Raw genomic sequence first — 12,074 nt, 5'->3', positions numbered from 1 at the left:
ATCGCGCGACGGATGCGACCAGGGCCAGGATGCGGTGTGGAGTCGCAGTACCGATAACCCTGCACAGCATGCGGGCAGACTGACTGAACGGGGAGGTGCTGGTTCGGACCCGGGCTGTCATTGGGCACCTGCTATCGTGGCTGTTGCTATTCTGGCTTCTACGCAGAATGCTTCACCGATGGAAGCCCGACTTCGTATCGCGGGAACCTGGGTCAGCCACACTCATCCCCCACTGGGTGATGCCGGTACTGTCCTGCAGAGTTTCGATGCACCCTCTCCCGGAGGGGGCGGGTTGGCGCTTTTGCCACCATGGGAGGAATGCTCGATCCTCCAGATCCTTCAACGTTGGTTCCAGGGAGGGTGTTCCCGCTCTGCCTCGGCCAACTGGTGAACGATCCGGCAATGAGGGATGGGTCCAACGCAGCACACACAACACACACAACAGCGTGACAGTCGAGCGCACAGCCTGGGGAAGCGTCCGTGACAACAGTGCGGTTGGTTAAACTTCAAGCCACTGTCGTCGGTTAGCCGGGAATGACAACTCACGGCGGACAGGAGTACAGGATAAGACAAGGTAACACCTAGCATCGTGACACGAATGAGACTCGACGGGCAGCGTAAGACTTGTATCACCACGGCCACCCAGCTGCCAGTGATGGATGCCCAGGCCTTTTCAACCAAGTCCGTAGTCGGCGGAGTCACCGGCGGGCAGCTACATAAGTCTGATAGTCGAGTCGGCGACCGAGTCACTTGTTCCTCGCTTCTCGCCATCCAGAGCCGTAAAATCGCCATTGCCAGATGGAGACCAACGCTCAAGACCATCCATGTGGCCCAGCCCCGCGATTGTGGAGAGGCGGAAACGTTGTGCACAGATGGTGAATGCCGCACTGCCCATCTTGTCCAGCAAGCAGCGTGCGGCAAATGGCGTGCATGGTCCTCCTTCCATTCCAAGGCTTGGCCGTACGCCTGCAGGGAGGGAATGAATCGCCAAAAGGCCCCCAAGGCAGGGTTCACACGGCTGATCGCTGCATGCGCGGAAGTGGCTACAAAGGGCCAGTGCCTCGGCTTGCACGACACTCATGAGCATGGTTCCGTCGGGTGGATGTTTCAGAACAAGGAGCCCAAGGCGGAAGAAACATTATCGTCAACTCGGAAGCGAGGAACTTCCGGATGTCGGGGGCCTCTGCACTGGGCCGGAGGAGATGCGCTCCGGATCCTTAGCGTGGCGTAGGAAGAAACAGATGGCAGTATGGTACTACTCTGGTGTATTTGCGGATTGTGGGCAGGCCTGTTGGATGGTGTTGTGGAAACAATGGAACCTCGCTCAAGGGGGAGGTGTGGCTGGTGGATTGCAGAGGATGGCTGTGTTGGTGCCTCAGTGCATGCCTGAATATGTATGTTGCACGACACCAACTGCCTCATCGAGACTGAGTTGCCCAACAATGCCAAGAGCAATACTGGAGCTGTTGGTTGTGCAGAGACGTCCAACGTTTCATCACCAATAATGACTTTTCGATGGTTCGACTGAGCTATTCGCGGCCGTACGATCGATTGAATCAGGTCACAGGCCTCACTAACATGCCTCAAATCACATCTCGCAACCCACGTGCGTGCCGCACTCTCGCAGGATGCCTCGGGAGAACCTGATGCCTCAATTACCCGGACCTGCATCCCAGCGGATCCAAATAAAAAGTACCGGTCTGGGATTTGATGGCCGTCGTGTAGAAGATAAATACAAAGACTCTGGCAAAATCCTCTCGGGAGTAGCTCGCTCCGGGCGACCCGACCCCAAATCTCCATTGATCTCGCAGAACAGACCATCTCCACACGTCTAACGCTCAGCCGTCTTGGACGCCCGGGATAGCTGCAGCGGCATCTATCCGTCGCTAGGCAGGCTTAGACGTTGCCCTGAAACCATGATTAAGCTCGTAACCGCGTAAGTGATGCATGTCGACTGGATTCCCATGCATGGGAGCGGACTAGAAATCACTGGCTGAAAGCTTCGAAATACAGTGCGAACTCTATCAGATGGCTGGCGGGTGCGTGCGTAGGGCCATGGCCATGTGTATGAGCCCACCTATATCTCTATGCTAATGGAAAGACGATGAGCAGACCGTACAGCAATCGTCCACGTACTGTGTGTTGTTCTGGGACCAACCCACTCTCGTCTAGGCGAAGGATTGCCGGCTTCTGCAGGCGGCCCGCCACTCACTACACGGCGAGAGCATTGGTGGATTCTAATTTTGGCACGCTTCAGACCAGACACAGGAAACAATCAACAGCGCTTAATACAATCCTATCTTCGTTTCAATCCTGAACGGCGTAGAATATGTTATCTGATCGAAACCTGTTCGACTAGAATCCCAAAAATAACTCCAAGCGCCTAGCCGCCCTATGTCACAACCCGCCCCCAAGTATAGTCAAATTGCGAGAACGAGAATATGATCCATGGCTTGGTCTAAATATTGACCAATCCAAATTGTTGCTTATTTTGTAGTTTGTCGTATTCGTTGTGTGGCGGTCGCAATTATATTCCATGTCCATTGCTTTGCCGCCGATGTCATCCGTTTGTTTCGTCATGGTTCTTGTCGTCATCAAGAAGCTTGGTCTTGATCTTGATCGTGGTCCTTTCGTATTCGCAATCAGGTGCCCAACTAGCGCAGTCGGAGCATCTCATTGCGTGTCATCATCGCCCTCGATGTTGCCGTCTTGAGAAACGACGAAGCAGCATGTTTCGGCACATACGGCTTCGTCTCCTCCAGCAGGGGCTCTTGGTCATCGTCACGAGTAACTGGTTCTGGCTGGTTGACGAAGACCATGGCCATTAATGACTTGAGTGAGCACAGAGCTCGGCCTGACCAAGCTGATTCTTTGGTCTCGCTGTCGAACCTCTGTCTGCCAGTCACCGCCATCTTGATGTTATGTGAACAGTCCATTTCGGCTGAAACGCGCGGGCCAAGTAAGAGGCTGCACAACAATAGAGAGAGAGAGAGAGAGAGAGAGAAGAAGAAGAAAAAAACGAGAGATTACTGGAATAACTGAATGACTTTGTGATTTGCAAATGAATAAAAGCAGCAGCGAGTGTAAATAAATGGTCGGTCGCTCGAAATTCCACGGCGTATGCTCCTTTTAACAATCCAACTCACACCACCCATCCATTCATTGCGATGCACACTGAAACAAAGCACGGCTGTCATTCCAAACACCCCTTTTCATGATTGCTTCCTTGAGTTCACTAGTGTCAGGTTGAACAGCCACCTCGGTGTCGTTTGAATTCCACCGGCCGATCAAAAGGGGCCTCACCGCTAAACGGTTGGCTACGGCCATCGCAGGCTGCGACAGTCTCACGTGAAGGTTGGGCCCCAGCCACCATGGAGCGACGCGGCCTGCCATGCATCGCTTTTTGCTTCGCTCTTCTCTCAATCAACAAGCGCCCGTTGCCAGTAGTGGCGTGATGCTTCACCCTGGCGATCCACAAGTCAACTTACCATTCCCCTCGGTGGGCGGCTACTGTGTCTTTGGCGCAGGGCTAGAGTGCGAATGGCATAATCGACCGATGCGACCTCCTGGAGTTTAATTGGGATAAAATTGGCATGTCCCAACGTCAGCCTCTTCGTCATTCGCCCGTCAAGTAAAACACTACCACTAAAACTCTCCCAGTAATGCGCATGGCCGGTTCAAGGGAGAAACAATGTATTTCTAGTCAAGGCATAGACAAAGGATACTAGGCCGTGTCTCAACCACGCCACTTCAATCCTGGTCCTCAGCCTCGTCCTCATCCTCGTCATGTTGAATGAACGGAACAAACCGAAAGTCTAAGAAGCTCCTCTTGCCCCCTTCCACATCTACCATGAACTGGAGACTAAGCACCCCCTGACCATCACCTCTCAAGCTGACCTTGTTCGCAATCCGCATCGCCTCCGTGGAGCTCTTGATAAAGTCGAACTTGTAGCATTGTGACCATCGGTCCTGAATGCTGAATGTCTCGAGGAGATCCTTGCCACGTGCAAAGTCCACTGTGGAACTGCCAAGGTCCCCAGAGCCAACGAGGGCAAGGTAGGGCGACGTTTTGGTAACGGTGATTGCCAGTTTTGTAGGAGCCGTTGGGGAAATCTCAGCGAGGGCATCTAGGAGAGAACGCGACTGCATGATAATCTTGAAGGAGAGGTCGTTCCGATCGAAAGGGATATCCTCAGGTGCCTCTGGGAGGTAGGTGGTCAGGGCGGCCGTGGTCTTGACTCCAGACTCTTCGATTGTGATTTTGAAAGGGTCCCCTTCTTCTGCATAGAGAAGGGTACAAGTCCCAGATATTCCCAATGTTTGGTTGCTAAATGCATCTGGTCGATAATTCCGGAGGTTGCTGCGGTACGGGTCCTGGTCCGCCTTTTGAGCCCGCGTTGCCACGTCGACGGCCCCAAAGATCTGAATGACTTCAAGAACAGATGACAAGGAAATTTGAAAATTGGGAAGCTCATTGGCCTCATCATCCTCCGAGGTAGGTAGGTTGACAGTGTAAGATGAAAAAAGAGCCTTATCAAGGAAGGCAACCCCTAAGCCCTAGGTCAGTGTCATTCCCAGGCCTGGCGCATGGACATGTTCAAGCCTTACCTTGCATCACTCTCGCATGGTCCGCCGCGAATCTGACACCATCCTCGGTGATCTGAACGTGGACTCGGGGGGCAAAGTTGATGCATCGCAGAAGCTGGTGAAGGGGTCTCGTTGATGTGGCGACGGCACGAAAGATGGGCTGAGCCTCGGGTGCCATCTTCAATACGGTGCGAACTGTATCGAAAACGAGTGAGAGTTGCGCGAAGGGAAAATATCAAGAACTGGCAGAAATACAACGACGCTTAGTGGCGCCTTCTCTTGTTTGGTCCAACTAGTGTACAGAAAACCGATGGAACGGGACTTTTGAGGGGGTATCTTAGACGTAGACTCCGACAGCACAGAACATGTAAACCACTCCGAACCTGCGAAAGTCAGCGCCATAATCGGGAGGGCAATTGTCGACAAGGGGGCATACGCAATGGCCAGAGAAGCAGGAATGCCGAGCACGGGAACGTTGATGAGAGATCGGTCTGCGGGATGGTCAGAAGGAGGGCACAACAGAGCGAGAAACGGTCTCGTAAACATACTCAGAGCAAAGGCACCGGTCAAGAAGATGCCCAACACCAACAGCAGGAAGCTGATCCAGAATTGGCTCCCCTTGTTGATGGCAGGGTAGAATGGACTGCCAGCAGCAGCTTGCCAAACCTCATGCAGCGAGGAATCCATGTGCTAGGCTTGTAGGGGAATGTCGCAGTGGGCGACGGAGGAGTTCGGTCGGAGGAGATTCGCTCAAAGGTTTGCGATGCGGCGTTTGCGGGAGGGAGGCGCGGGTGTGAGATGGTGGAATTGGCTTGCTTGCTTGCTAGGTTCAAGCTGCAACGTTGACAGTCTGGAGGAGCTTCACGAGCTTACGATGCGCAATCGTGGCCGATAGACTAATGGGGTTTAGTCGCGCTCCTTCCCCTGGCACCGCAGCGGAGTCTGACTTGTGTGGTGCCTGGAATGACATAAGCAGCGCACGGGCCATCTCCATCGCGGCGACTGTCCACCATCGATGATGCATCCCCAGACGCCAACCCGTGTAGACTCGACCACGCTCCCACCAACATCCACCAGGATCAAGTGGCAATTGCACAATCGCGAACATGTCAGAAGAAGGTCGGCTGCCCTCCGCGTACATACGCGATCAAACCCGGACCCCGAGCTAACATCTGGCCCCCAGGCGCCAACAAGCGCAAGGCCGAGGAGGAGCCCTCGTCTCCCACCCCATCAAAGCGCATCAAGCAAGATGAATCCGTCGAGCCCCCAGAAAAGAAATCGGCCATGAAGCCCATCCCCTTCCCCGAAAAGGTACAAAAAAACCTCGAGCCTTTCGATAGCGACCTAGCTAGGTAGATTGCTAACAACACGCCACTAGCCCGCCGTCATCGAAGAGCGCACCGGCGAAATCGAGTTCCGTGTAGTAAACAACGACAACGATCGCGAGTCCCTCATCATCCTCACCGGCCTGAAGTGCATCTTCCAGAAACAGCTCCCCAAGATGCCCAAGGATTACATCGCGCGCCTTGTCTACGACCGTACCCACTTGTCCATCGCCATCGTCAAGAAGCCCCTCGAGGTCGTCGGCGGCATCACATACCGTCCCTTCAAGGGCCGCCGCTTCGCCGAGATTGTCTTCTGCGCCATTAGTTCTGACCAGCAAGTCAAAGGTTACGGCGCGCATCTTATGTCCCATCTCAAGGATTACGTCAAAGCAACGAGCGATGTGATGCATTTCCTGACATACGCCGACAACTACGCCATCGGTTATTTTAAAAAGCAGGGTTTCACGAAGGAGATCACTCTCGATAAGAACGTGTGGATGGGATACATCAAGGATTATGAAGGCGGAACCATCATGCAGTGCTCTATGCTCCCGCGGATCCGCTACCTCGAGATGGGTCGCATGTTGCTCAAGCAGAAGGAGTGCGTCCAAGCCAAGATCCGCGCCTACTCCAAGTCCCACAATGTCCACTCGCCACCGAAGGAGTGGAAGAACGGCATCTCAGAGATCAACCCCCTCGACATCCCCGCCATCCGCGCCTCGGGCTGGTCCCCAGACATGGACGAGCTCGCCCGCCAGCCCCGCCACGGACCCAACTATAATCAGCTCCTCCACCTGCTCAACGACCTGCAGAATCACAACTCAGCATGGCCCTTCCTCGTCCCCGTCAACCGCGACGATGTTGCCGATTACTACGATGTCATCAAGGAGCCCATGGACCTCAGCACCATGGAGAACAAGCTCGAGGCCGACCAGTATGCCACCCCCGAAGACTTCATCCGGGACGCCGGTCTTGTGTTCAACAACTGCCGCAAGTACAACAACGAGAGCACCCCCTACGCCAAGTCGGCCAACAAGCTGGAGAAGTTCATGTGGCAGCAGATCAAGGCTGTCCCCGAGTGGTCCCACCTGGAGCCGGAGAGGTAGGTCTTCGCGCCGAGTTCCAGGCGGAGAATTCAGCCCTGATAGCCGTCATGGAGGAGGCCATGTGCTCAAGGGGGCGCTTTTGCATTTCTGTTTTGCTGGTAGTGAGTGTGGGGGATGGTTTGAAGCGTGGCGTTTCGGCTCTTTCGACGGGTCTTTTGCTCTTTGGGTTTTTTTGTACATCATCCACTGCTGGAATAGCATTATGAGGGGGAACGGTCTGGACACAAGTCAAGGGGCTTGCACGGGCAGCGAGTGACGATGACATGCGATCTGCAGGTAGTATAAAAGATTGCCTCAACAAATTATAACAATTTCTCAAAACGCATGACCTGCATGTTTCACGATCAGGGCGTGCAATCAATCTGGTGTCGCTTAATGACAAAAGCCAAAGATACAGTTTCACCATACAGGCTCCTGTTTGTCGGCTATCTATCTCATGCCAATACATAAAAGTGCCCAGCACATAAAGGCAGGGATATAGCACAAAAGAAGCACAACGCTTTTCTGCGAATTCCTCTAGCCGGGAAATCCAGCGACCAGGGACGGGCAATTGCAGTCCTATGCCTCGAGGCGTGTCGCTGGTGGCCCTAGTTCACCCATTCACCTTAAGAATAAAAATCAACCCAATATGCCCCGATTCCTAACCCAAAGTCCCCCAAACACCGTCGTCCATTCTGGAAAGGGAGAAGCAGATATGAAAAGGGATGCCGCGCCACCCGAGGCCCCGCCAATGCTTGCATTGAGACAGGGCGAGTAGCGACGACGGGAATCAGTGGGCCGTATGCGAGTCTATGTGTTGCGTGTGCATGTGCGAGTGCTGGTGTGTTGCGTGTGTGCTCCGGTGCTGTGACTGAAGGGAGGCTGACCAGTCCAGCGATGTGTCGTGTCGAAAATGGTGTGCCGTAAAGGGGAAAGAAAAGGTGATGTGACGGGTATAATTGTTTTAACAAGGGCAGTGGTCTCTTCTTTTCATGCTTTCTTGGTCTCATTACTTGTCGAAAGTAAAAACGCCAGCTTCAAGGCCCTCAGGCAGCGCGATGACCAGGTCCTGAATCTCCGACCGGGAGGCGGAGGTCCGAGTAAGTGCGGCGGGGCCAGGGGACGCGGACTCGGCGCTGCTGCTGCTGCTGCTGCAGGTCTTCTCGCTGCATTTGCGCCACCTGTTGTTGCGCTTGCTGGTATTGCTGTTGTTGCACGCGATGTTCTTGCGCCTGCTGCACTCGCTGTTGTTCCTGTTGCTGCGCTATCTGTTGTGGCGTCAACAGATGTTGCGTCAGCTGTAGTTGCCGTTGTTGCTGTATATGCGCGAACTGTTGTTGCTGTCGTTGCGCCATCTGTTGTTGCCGTTGTTGCTCCAGTTGTTGCTGCTGTTGCGCCCGCTGTTGCTGCTGTTGCTGCTGTTGCTGCTGCTGTTGCTGTTGCTGGTTGATAAGGTGGCGGAGAAGCCCGCTAGATGTGCTCGAAGACGAAGGGATTGGCGGCTCGGCCAGCGGGTGGACCTGCTGGGGGGTACTGTTGCTGGAGCGGTTCTCTACCTCCTCTTGAAGGGTGTATCGGAGCATGGGTTGAAGGAAATCAGGAACCTCGCTCCACTGGCCCGCCCGGGCGGCACTGACGATGCTCGTAGGGAGCAGTTCGGGAGAAATATTGGCATCGTCGCCGCGGCGGAAGAGCTCGCCATTCTCAATGGCGTTCTTGAGCCACTGCTCCCATTCCTCGTCAAGTACAGCCGTGCTGTCCCCGGCCTCCCTACGAGCGGCCTGCGCCCGTAGGCGCTCGTTGAGTTCAACGCCAACGCTGTCGATCTCAGGCTCGCTCTCAACGTCCATCTCGCCGTCGTCGAGGTCGTCGAGCCCAACATAGCCTGCGCTAGCGGGGTGGCTCTCAACTCCGCGAGGGCGGTCCTCAATCTCAGTCCAATCGGGGAAGCCGTCGGCGGTGGTGTCGCGGATGATGATTCCCTGCTCTCTCTCGAACTTCTCCTTGGCCCATTTGGTGCCCTCCCATTTAGTCAGGCCAGCGATTTCGGCATCGGTGAGGCGGAGGCCGTCGAAGGCGCGGAAGAGGCGACGATGCCACGGCCAACGAGCGAGGCGAATGCGGTGGGTGCGATGGGTGTAGTCGAGGCCGGGGTATTTGGCCTCGTGGGTCTCGAGGTGGCCGTAGAACGCGTGGGTTTCCTGGCGGACCTCAGGGATGAGGTTGCGCTGAAGAAGGGCGTGGAAATTCTGGGGGTCGTTGCTCTTGGCGCGAGGGAACATGTAATCGTACACGATCTGGTCGACGGGGCGGCCCTTCATCTTGGCGATGTTGCTGGGAGACCAAAAATCCGGAGGATGTTGGAGAATCGGTGAGTGCGTAGCCTAGATTAAGAGGAAGCGTGAAGTCGAGATGCCAAGGCGGAAGAAGAACGGCCTGGGGTCAACGGTGAAAGAAGCTGCCGGAAGAAAGCAGGTCGGTCACGTAATCGGGGCGAAGGCGGCTCGAGACGAGGTGAATGAGGGACAGGACCGGAGATAACCGTTCACCGCAGTTGACTTGACGAGGCGAAGACGGTCTCAATCACGGACGCGGTGGCAGTCGCAGTTGCAATCGAGGGAGAGGAACAGAGTGTCAAGTGAGGAACGAGGGCGGGCAACCGACCAGGAGACCAGCGAGCGAGCGAGCGGCAGCAAGGCGGAAGGCGGAAGGCGCCTTTTTGATTAGGTTGTCTTGGAGGTCGGGCGTTCTCGGCGGGGGTGTGATGGCGGGCGAGAGGGTGTGGGCAGTGACGGTCAACGAGTCACTGGAATCAGGTCCACAGAGCCGGGAGGCCTGGTGGCGGCTTCCCTTGAGGAGAGAAACACGCACACGCAACGCTCGAGGCAGTCACGACGAGAGAGGGCCAGGGCGAGGAACGGGATGTTGTTTCGAGCTGTTCTGTGTTTTGTGTTGTGTGTTTGTGAAGAGGAAGAGGGAAGAAAAATGTTGGTTGGGTTGGGTTTGGGGGTGGGCGCTGTACACCGTACGAGCGAGAAAAAGGCCCACGGGTCGGTCAGGTACAGACAGGTTACTAGGTATGTGACCTACAAGGTCAGGCGGCAGCGGGAGCCAGGGCGAGGGAAGAAGGAGGGGCGAGGATAGGAAAAGAAAGGAAAGGAAAGGAAAAATGCCCCGTAGCCGCAGATACATCCACTGTAAACCGTACGGTCAATGCGAGTCGCAGACAGCCAAGAGACGGTGCTTGCCGACAGCTGTGCTTGGTGCACTCACCTTTGCCAGGGTAGGTATCTATCTATCTGGGCACTGGGTATCCATCTTGGTATCCATCGTGGTATCAATCGTGGTATCCATCGAAGTATGTATTTGGGCATCTAGGTCTCGCGGTATGGGTTAGGTGCGCAATACTACTGCACTCACTACCCCTTGCGTTGGATGCAATCCAATACCACCACCACAAGATGCCACCAGCTGCGCCAACTGCCAATGATCAGCGTAAACAAGGCCCAGAAGCCAGCCCGGTCAGGCCTCTGTCCAACCCCAGGCCCCCCCAAGCCCGCAAGCCCGCAAAGCCCAGGCACCCAGAAGCAGCGAACCAGGATGGTCAACAATAATATCCCGGCGTCTGCTTACACAGTCTTCGTGCGCATCCCGTTCATGGCTGCTCCTCATAGGCTCCCCCGTTCTCGCAGCTGCGGCAGGCCCGTGCGCCTCCGGGGAGGGGTGGGACGGGGGCAAAACATCCGCTGGAAAGCGAACAGCGCAGGCGACAGGTGATGGTCATGACGGCGATGACCCCTCCGGCGGCGGGTCCCAGCACGCAGGAAACGCGAAGGCATCTAGTATCTCGTGGAGAAAGACGACGGGTCTTGTGTCGAGTGGACAGTGGACAGTCTTGTTCTGTTGACCTTTGCGAGGGAAACGTGGGATGGCTGTGGGGACTAGATCACTATCCGTACACCTCCCCCACCAACCCAGCCAGGTCGAAAAGACCCTGGCCACTCCCGAGCATTTCCTTTTCAGCCCGGAGAGGATCGCCGTCAACGGAGCATCAGTAGCAATGCCTCAGGTGGGCTGCGTATCCCGTCATGGCCCTGTCCGTTCGAGTCCGGGCCCCCAGCCATTCACGCTATAGTGAGTGCGCTGTACAACGAACCCTCCCTTCGCACGCTGTCGGAATGGAAGGCCAGCCGTCTCAGGCGGTTATACGTCTGGTATCTGTAGACGTCCGTACCCGAGCCTTGTCGTCAGCTCCCAGAGCCGAGTATGTCTCTGCCGTTCCGATGAATTCCTCCGTATTGGCAAGATACACATCCTGCTGTACTGCATGTGGGCGGTTTATTTCCCTCTCTTAGACCTCTTCTTCGTACCTGATGATCTCGGTCGCCTCCGGGGCAGAAACAGTCTCCGTCCTCCGTCCAACGTCATGGGTCACTCTGCCGGAGTCCGCTCACGAGTCAGCAGCCGTCGGCTCCTAATATCCCACTCGCTCACTTACAAATCTCTTTGAAACCACATGGCAGAAAGTCAATCACCTCGTTCTTTTTTCTTTCTTCGCCATGTCACGAGCTGCTGTTCCTCTCGTGTCGTCTCGAATCCCCTGGCCTGACTTGGCGCTCTTGGTCATATGTCATGCCCCCTCCACGTCTCCCCATCCATCCCCCTCATCCAATCCCTTCCTCCCATCACCCCGCGCCTCAATCACTCAATCAGTGCGCAAACACCCCTGGCCCAGCCCAGTGACCCTGGCTGTCTTCTTTTTTTACCCTGCGTCTCCGTGGCCGAGTGTGGACCGGCACCATGCCGGTCCCGGTGACTGAACCGGTCATGGACTCGGCCTAATCGAGTAATTACACTGAGACGGGACCTCACTTCGGAGTCGAGACCTGTCAGTACTGGGTATGTAGGCATGTACGACAACAGACTGCAAACAGACTCAAGTGTTTCCCAAAAGCAAATTGCTCAAGGCCAATTTTGTATATTCACCAACCACTCGAAACTCCATGGATTCCACCTGGGCCTATGTGTGTGTTCTCTGATTCACGTCTCCGAGATGTCTAGATTCACGTCTCCGAGA

At 55.4% G+C, this 12,074-nt stretch overlaps 5 protein-coding genes across 5 annotated transcripts; 2 read left to right on the top strand and 3 right to left on the bottom strand.

The window, feature by feature from the left end:
* Nucleotides 1-495: 495 nt before the first annotated feature.
* On the top strand, nucleotides 496-1,426 carry BGZ61DRAFT_126922 (uncharacterized protein). Its single transcript, XM_046237103.1, has one exon. The coding sequence runs from the start codon at nucleotides 599-601 to the stop codon at nucleotides 1,229-1,231; it is 633 nt and encodes a 210-aa protein (XP_046109398.1). The 5' UTR covers nucleotides 496-598; the 3' UTR covers nucleotides 1,232-1,426.
* A 1,059-nt stretch (nucleotides 1,427-2,485) lies between these two features.
* BGZ61DRAFT_126854 (uncharacterized protein) lies at nucleotides 2,486-3,047 on the bottom strand. Its single transcript, XM_046237102.1, has one exon. It carries the CDS (start codon nucleotides 2,934-2,936, stop codon nucleotides 2,655-2,657), a length of 282 nt encoding a protein of 93 aa, XP_046109397.1. The 5' UTR covers nucleotides 2,937-3,047; the 3' UTR covers nucleotides 2,486-2,654.
* Nucleotides 3,048-3,750: 703 nt separating this feature from the next.
* On the bottom strand, nucleotides 3,751-5,274 carry BGZ61DRAFT_490522 (repair protein Rad1/Rec1/Rad17-domain-containing protein; the record flags this gene model as incomplete). Its single annotated transcript, XM_046250338.1, has 4 exons — nucleotides 3,751-4,550; nucleotides 4,609-4,782; nucleotides 4,971-5,078; nucleotides 5,136-5,274. 4 exons carry the CDS (start codon nucleotides 5,272-5,274, stop codon nucleotides 3,751-3,753), a joined length of 1,221 nt encoding a protein of 406 aa, XP_046109396.1.
* Nucleotides 5,275-5,631: 357 nt separating this feature from the next.
* Nucleotides 5,632-7,308, top strand: BGZ61DRAFT_514035 (Bromodomain-containing protein). Its single transcript, XM_046252196.1, has 3 exons — nucleotides 5,632-5,706; nucleotides 5,771-5,898; nucleotides 5,966-7,308. Exons 1-3 carry the CDS (start codon nucleotides 5,694-5,696, stop codon nucleotides 7,016-7,018), a joined length of 1,194 nt encoding a protein of 397 aa, XP_046109395.1. The 5' UTR covers nucleotides 5,632-5,693; the 3' UTR covers nucleotides 7,019-7,308.
* Nucleotides 7,309-8,043: 735 nt separating this feature from the next.
* BGZ61DRAFT_343704 (uncharacterized protein) lies at nucleotides 8,044-9,318 on the bottom strand (the record flags this gene model as incomplete). The annotated part of the gene is made up of 2 exons (XM_046239623.1): nucleotides 8,044-8,136; nucleotides 8,518-9,318. The coding sequence occupies 2 exons, from the start codon at nucleotides 9,316-9,318 to the stop codon at nucleotides 8,044-8,046; spliced, it is 894 nt and encodes a 297-aa protein (XP_046109394.1).
* Between the last annotated feature and the right edge of the window lie 2,756 nt (nucleotides 9,319-12,074).

The sequence above is a fragment of the Ilyonectria robusta genome, assembly GCF_021365365.1.
Source record: "Ilyonectria robusta strain PMI_751 chromosome Unknown BGZ61scaffold_3, whole genome shotgun sequence".
In the NCBI taxonomy this organism is placed as follows: Eukaryota; Fungi; Ascomycota; class Sordariomycetes; order Hypocreales; family Nectriaceae; genus Ilyonectria; species Ilyonectria robusta.
The sequence above is the reverse complement of the archived record's forward strand: the minus strand, read 5'-3'. Positions and strand labels throughout refer to the sequence as shown.

Bases quoted from the DNA above. Each gene is read 5' to 3' on its own strand.
- BGZ61DRAFT_126922 (XM_046237103.1), top strand. From the start codon at position 599: ATGAGACTCGACGGGCAGCGTAAGACTTGTATCACCACGGCCACCCAG.
- BGZ61DRAFT_126854 (XM_046237102.1), bottom strand. From the start codon at position 2,936: ATGGACTGTTCACATAACATCAAGATGGCGGTGACTGGCAGACAGAGG.
- BGZ61DRAFT_514035 (XM_046252196.1), top strand. The intron at 5,899-5,965 runs GTACAAAAAAAC...ACACGCCACTAG, and splicing joins CCATCCCCTTCCCCGAAAAG to CCCGCCGTCATCGAAGAGCG.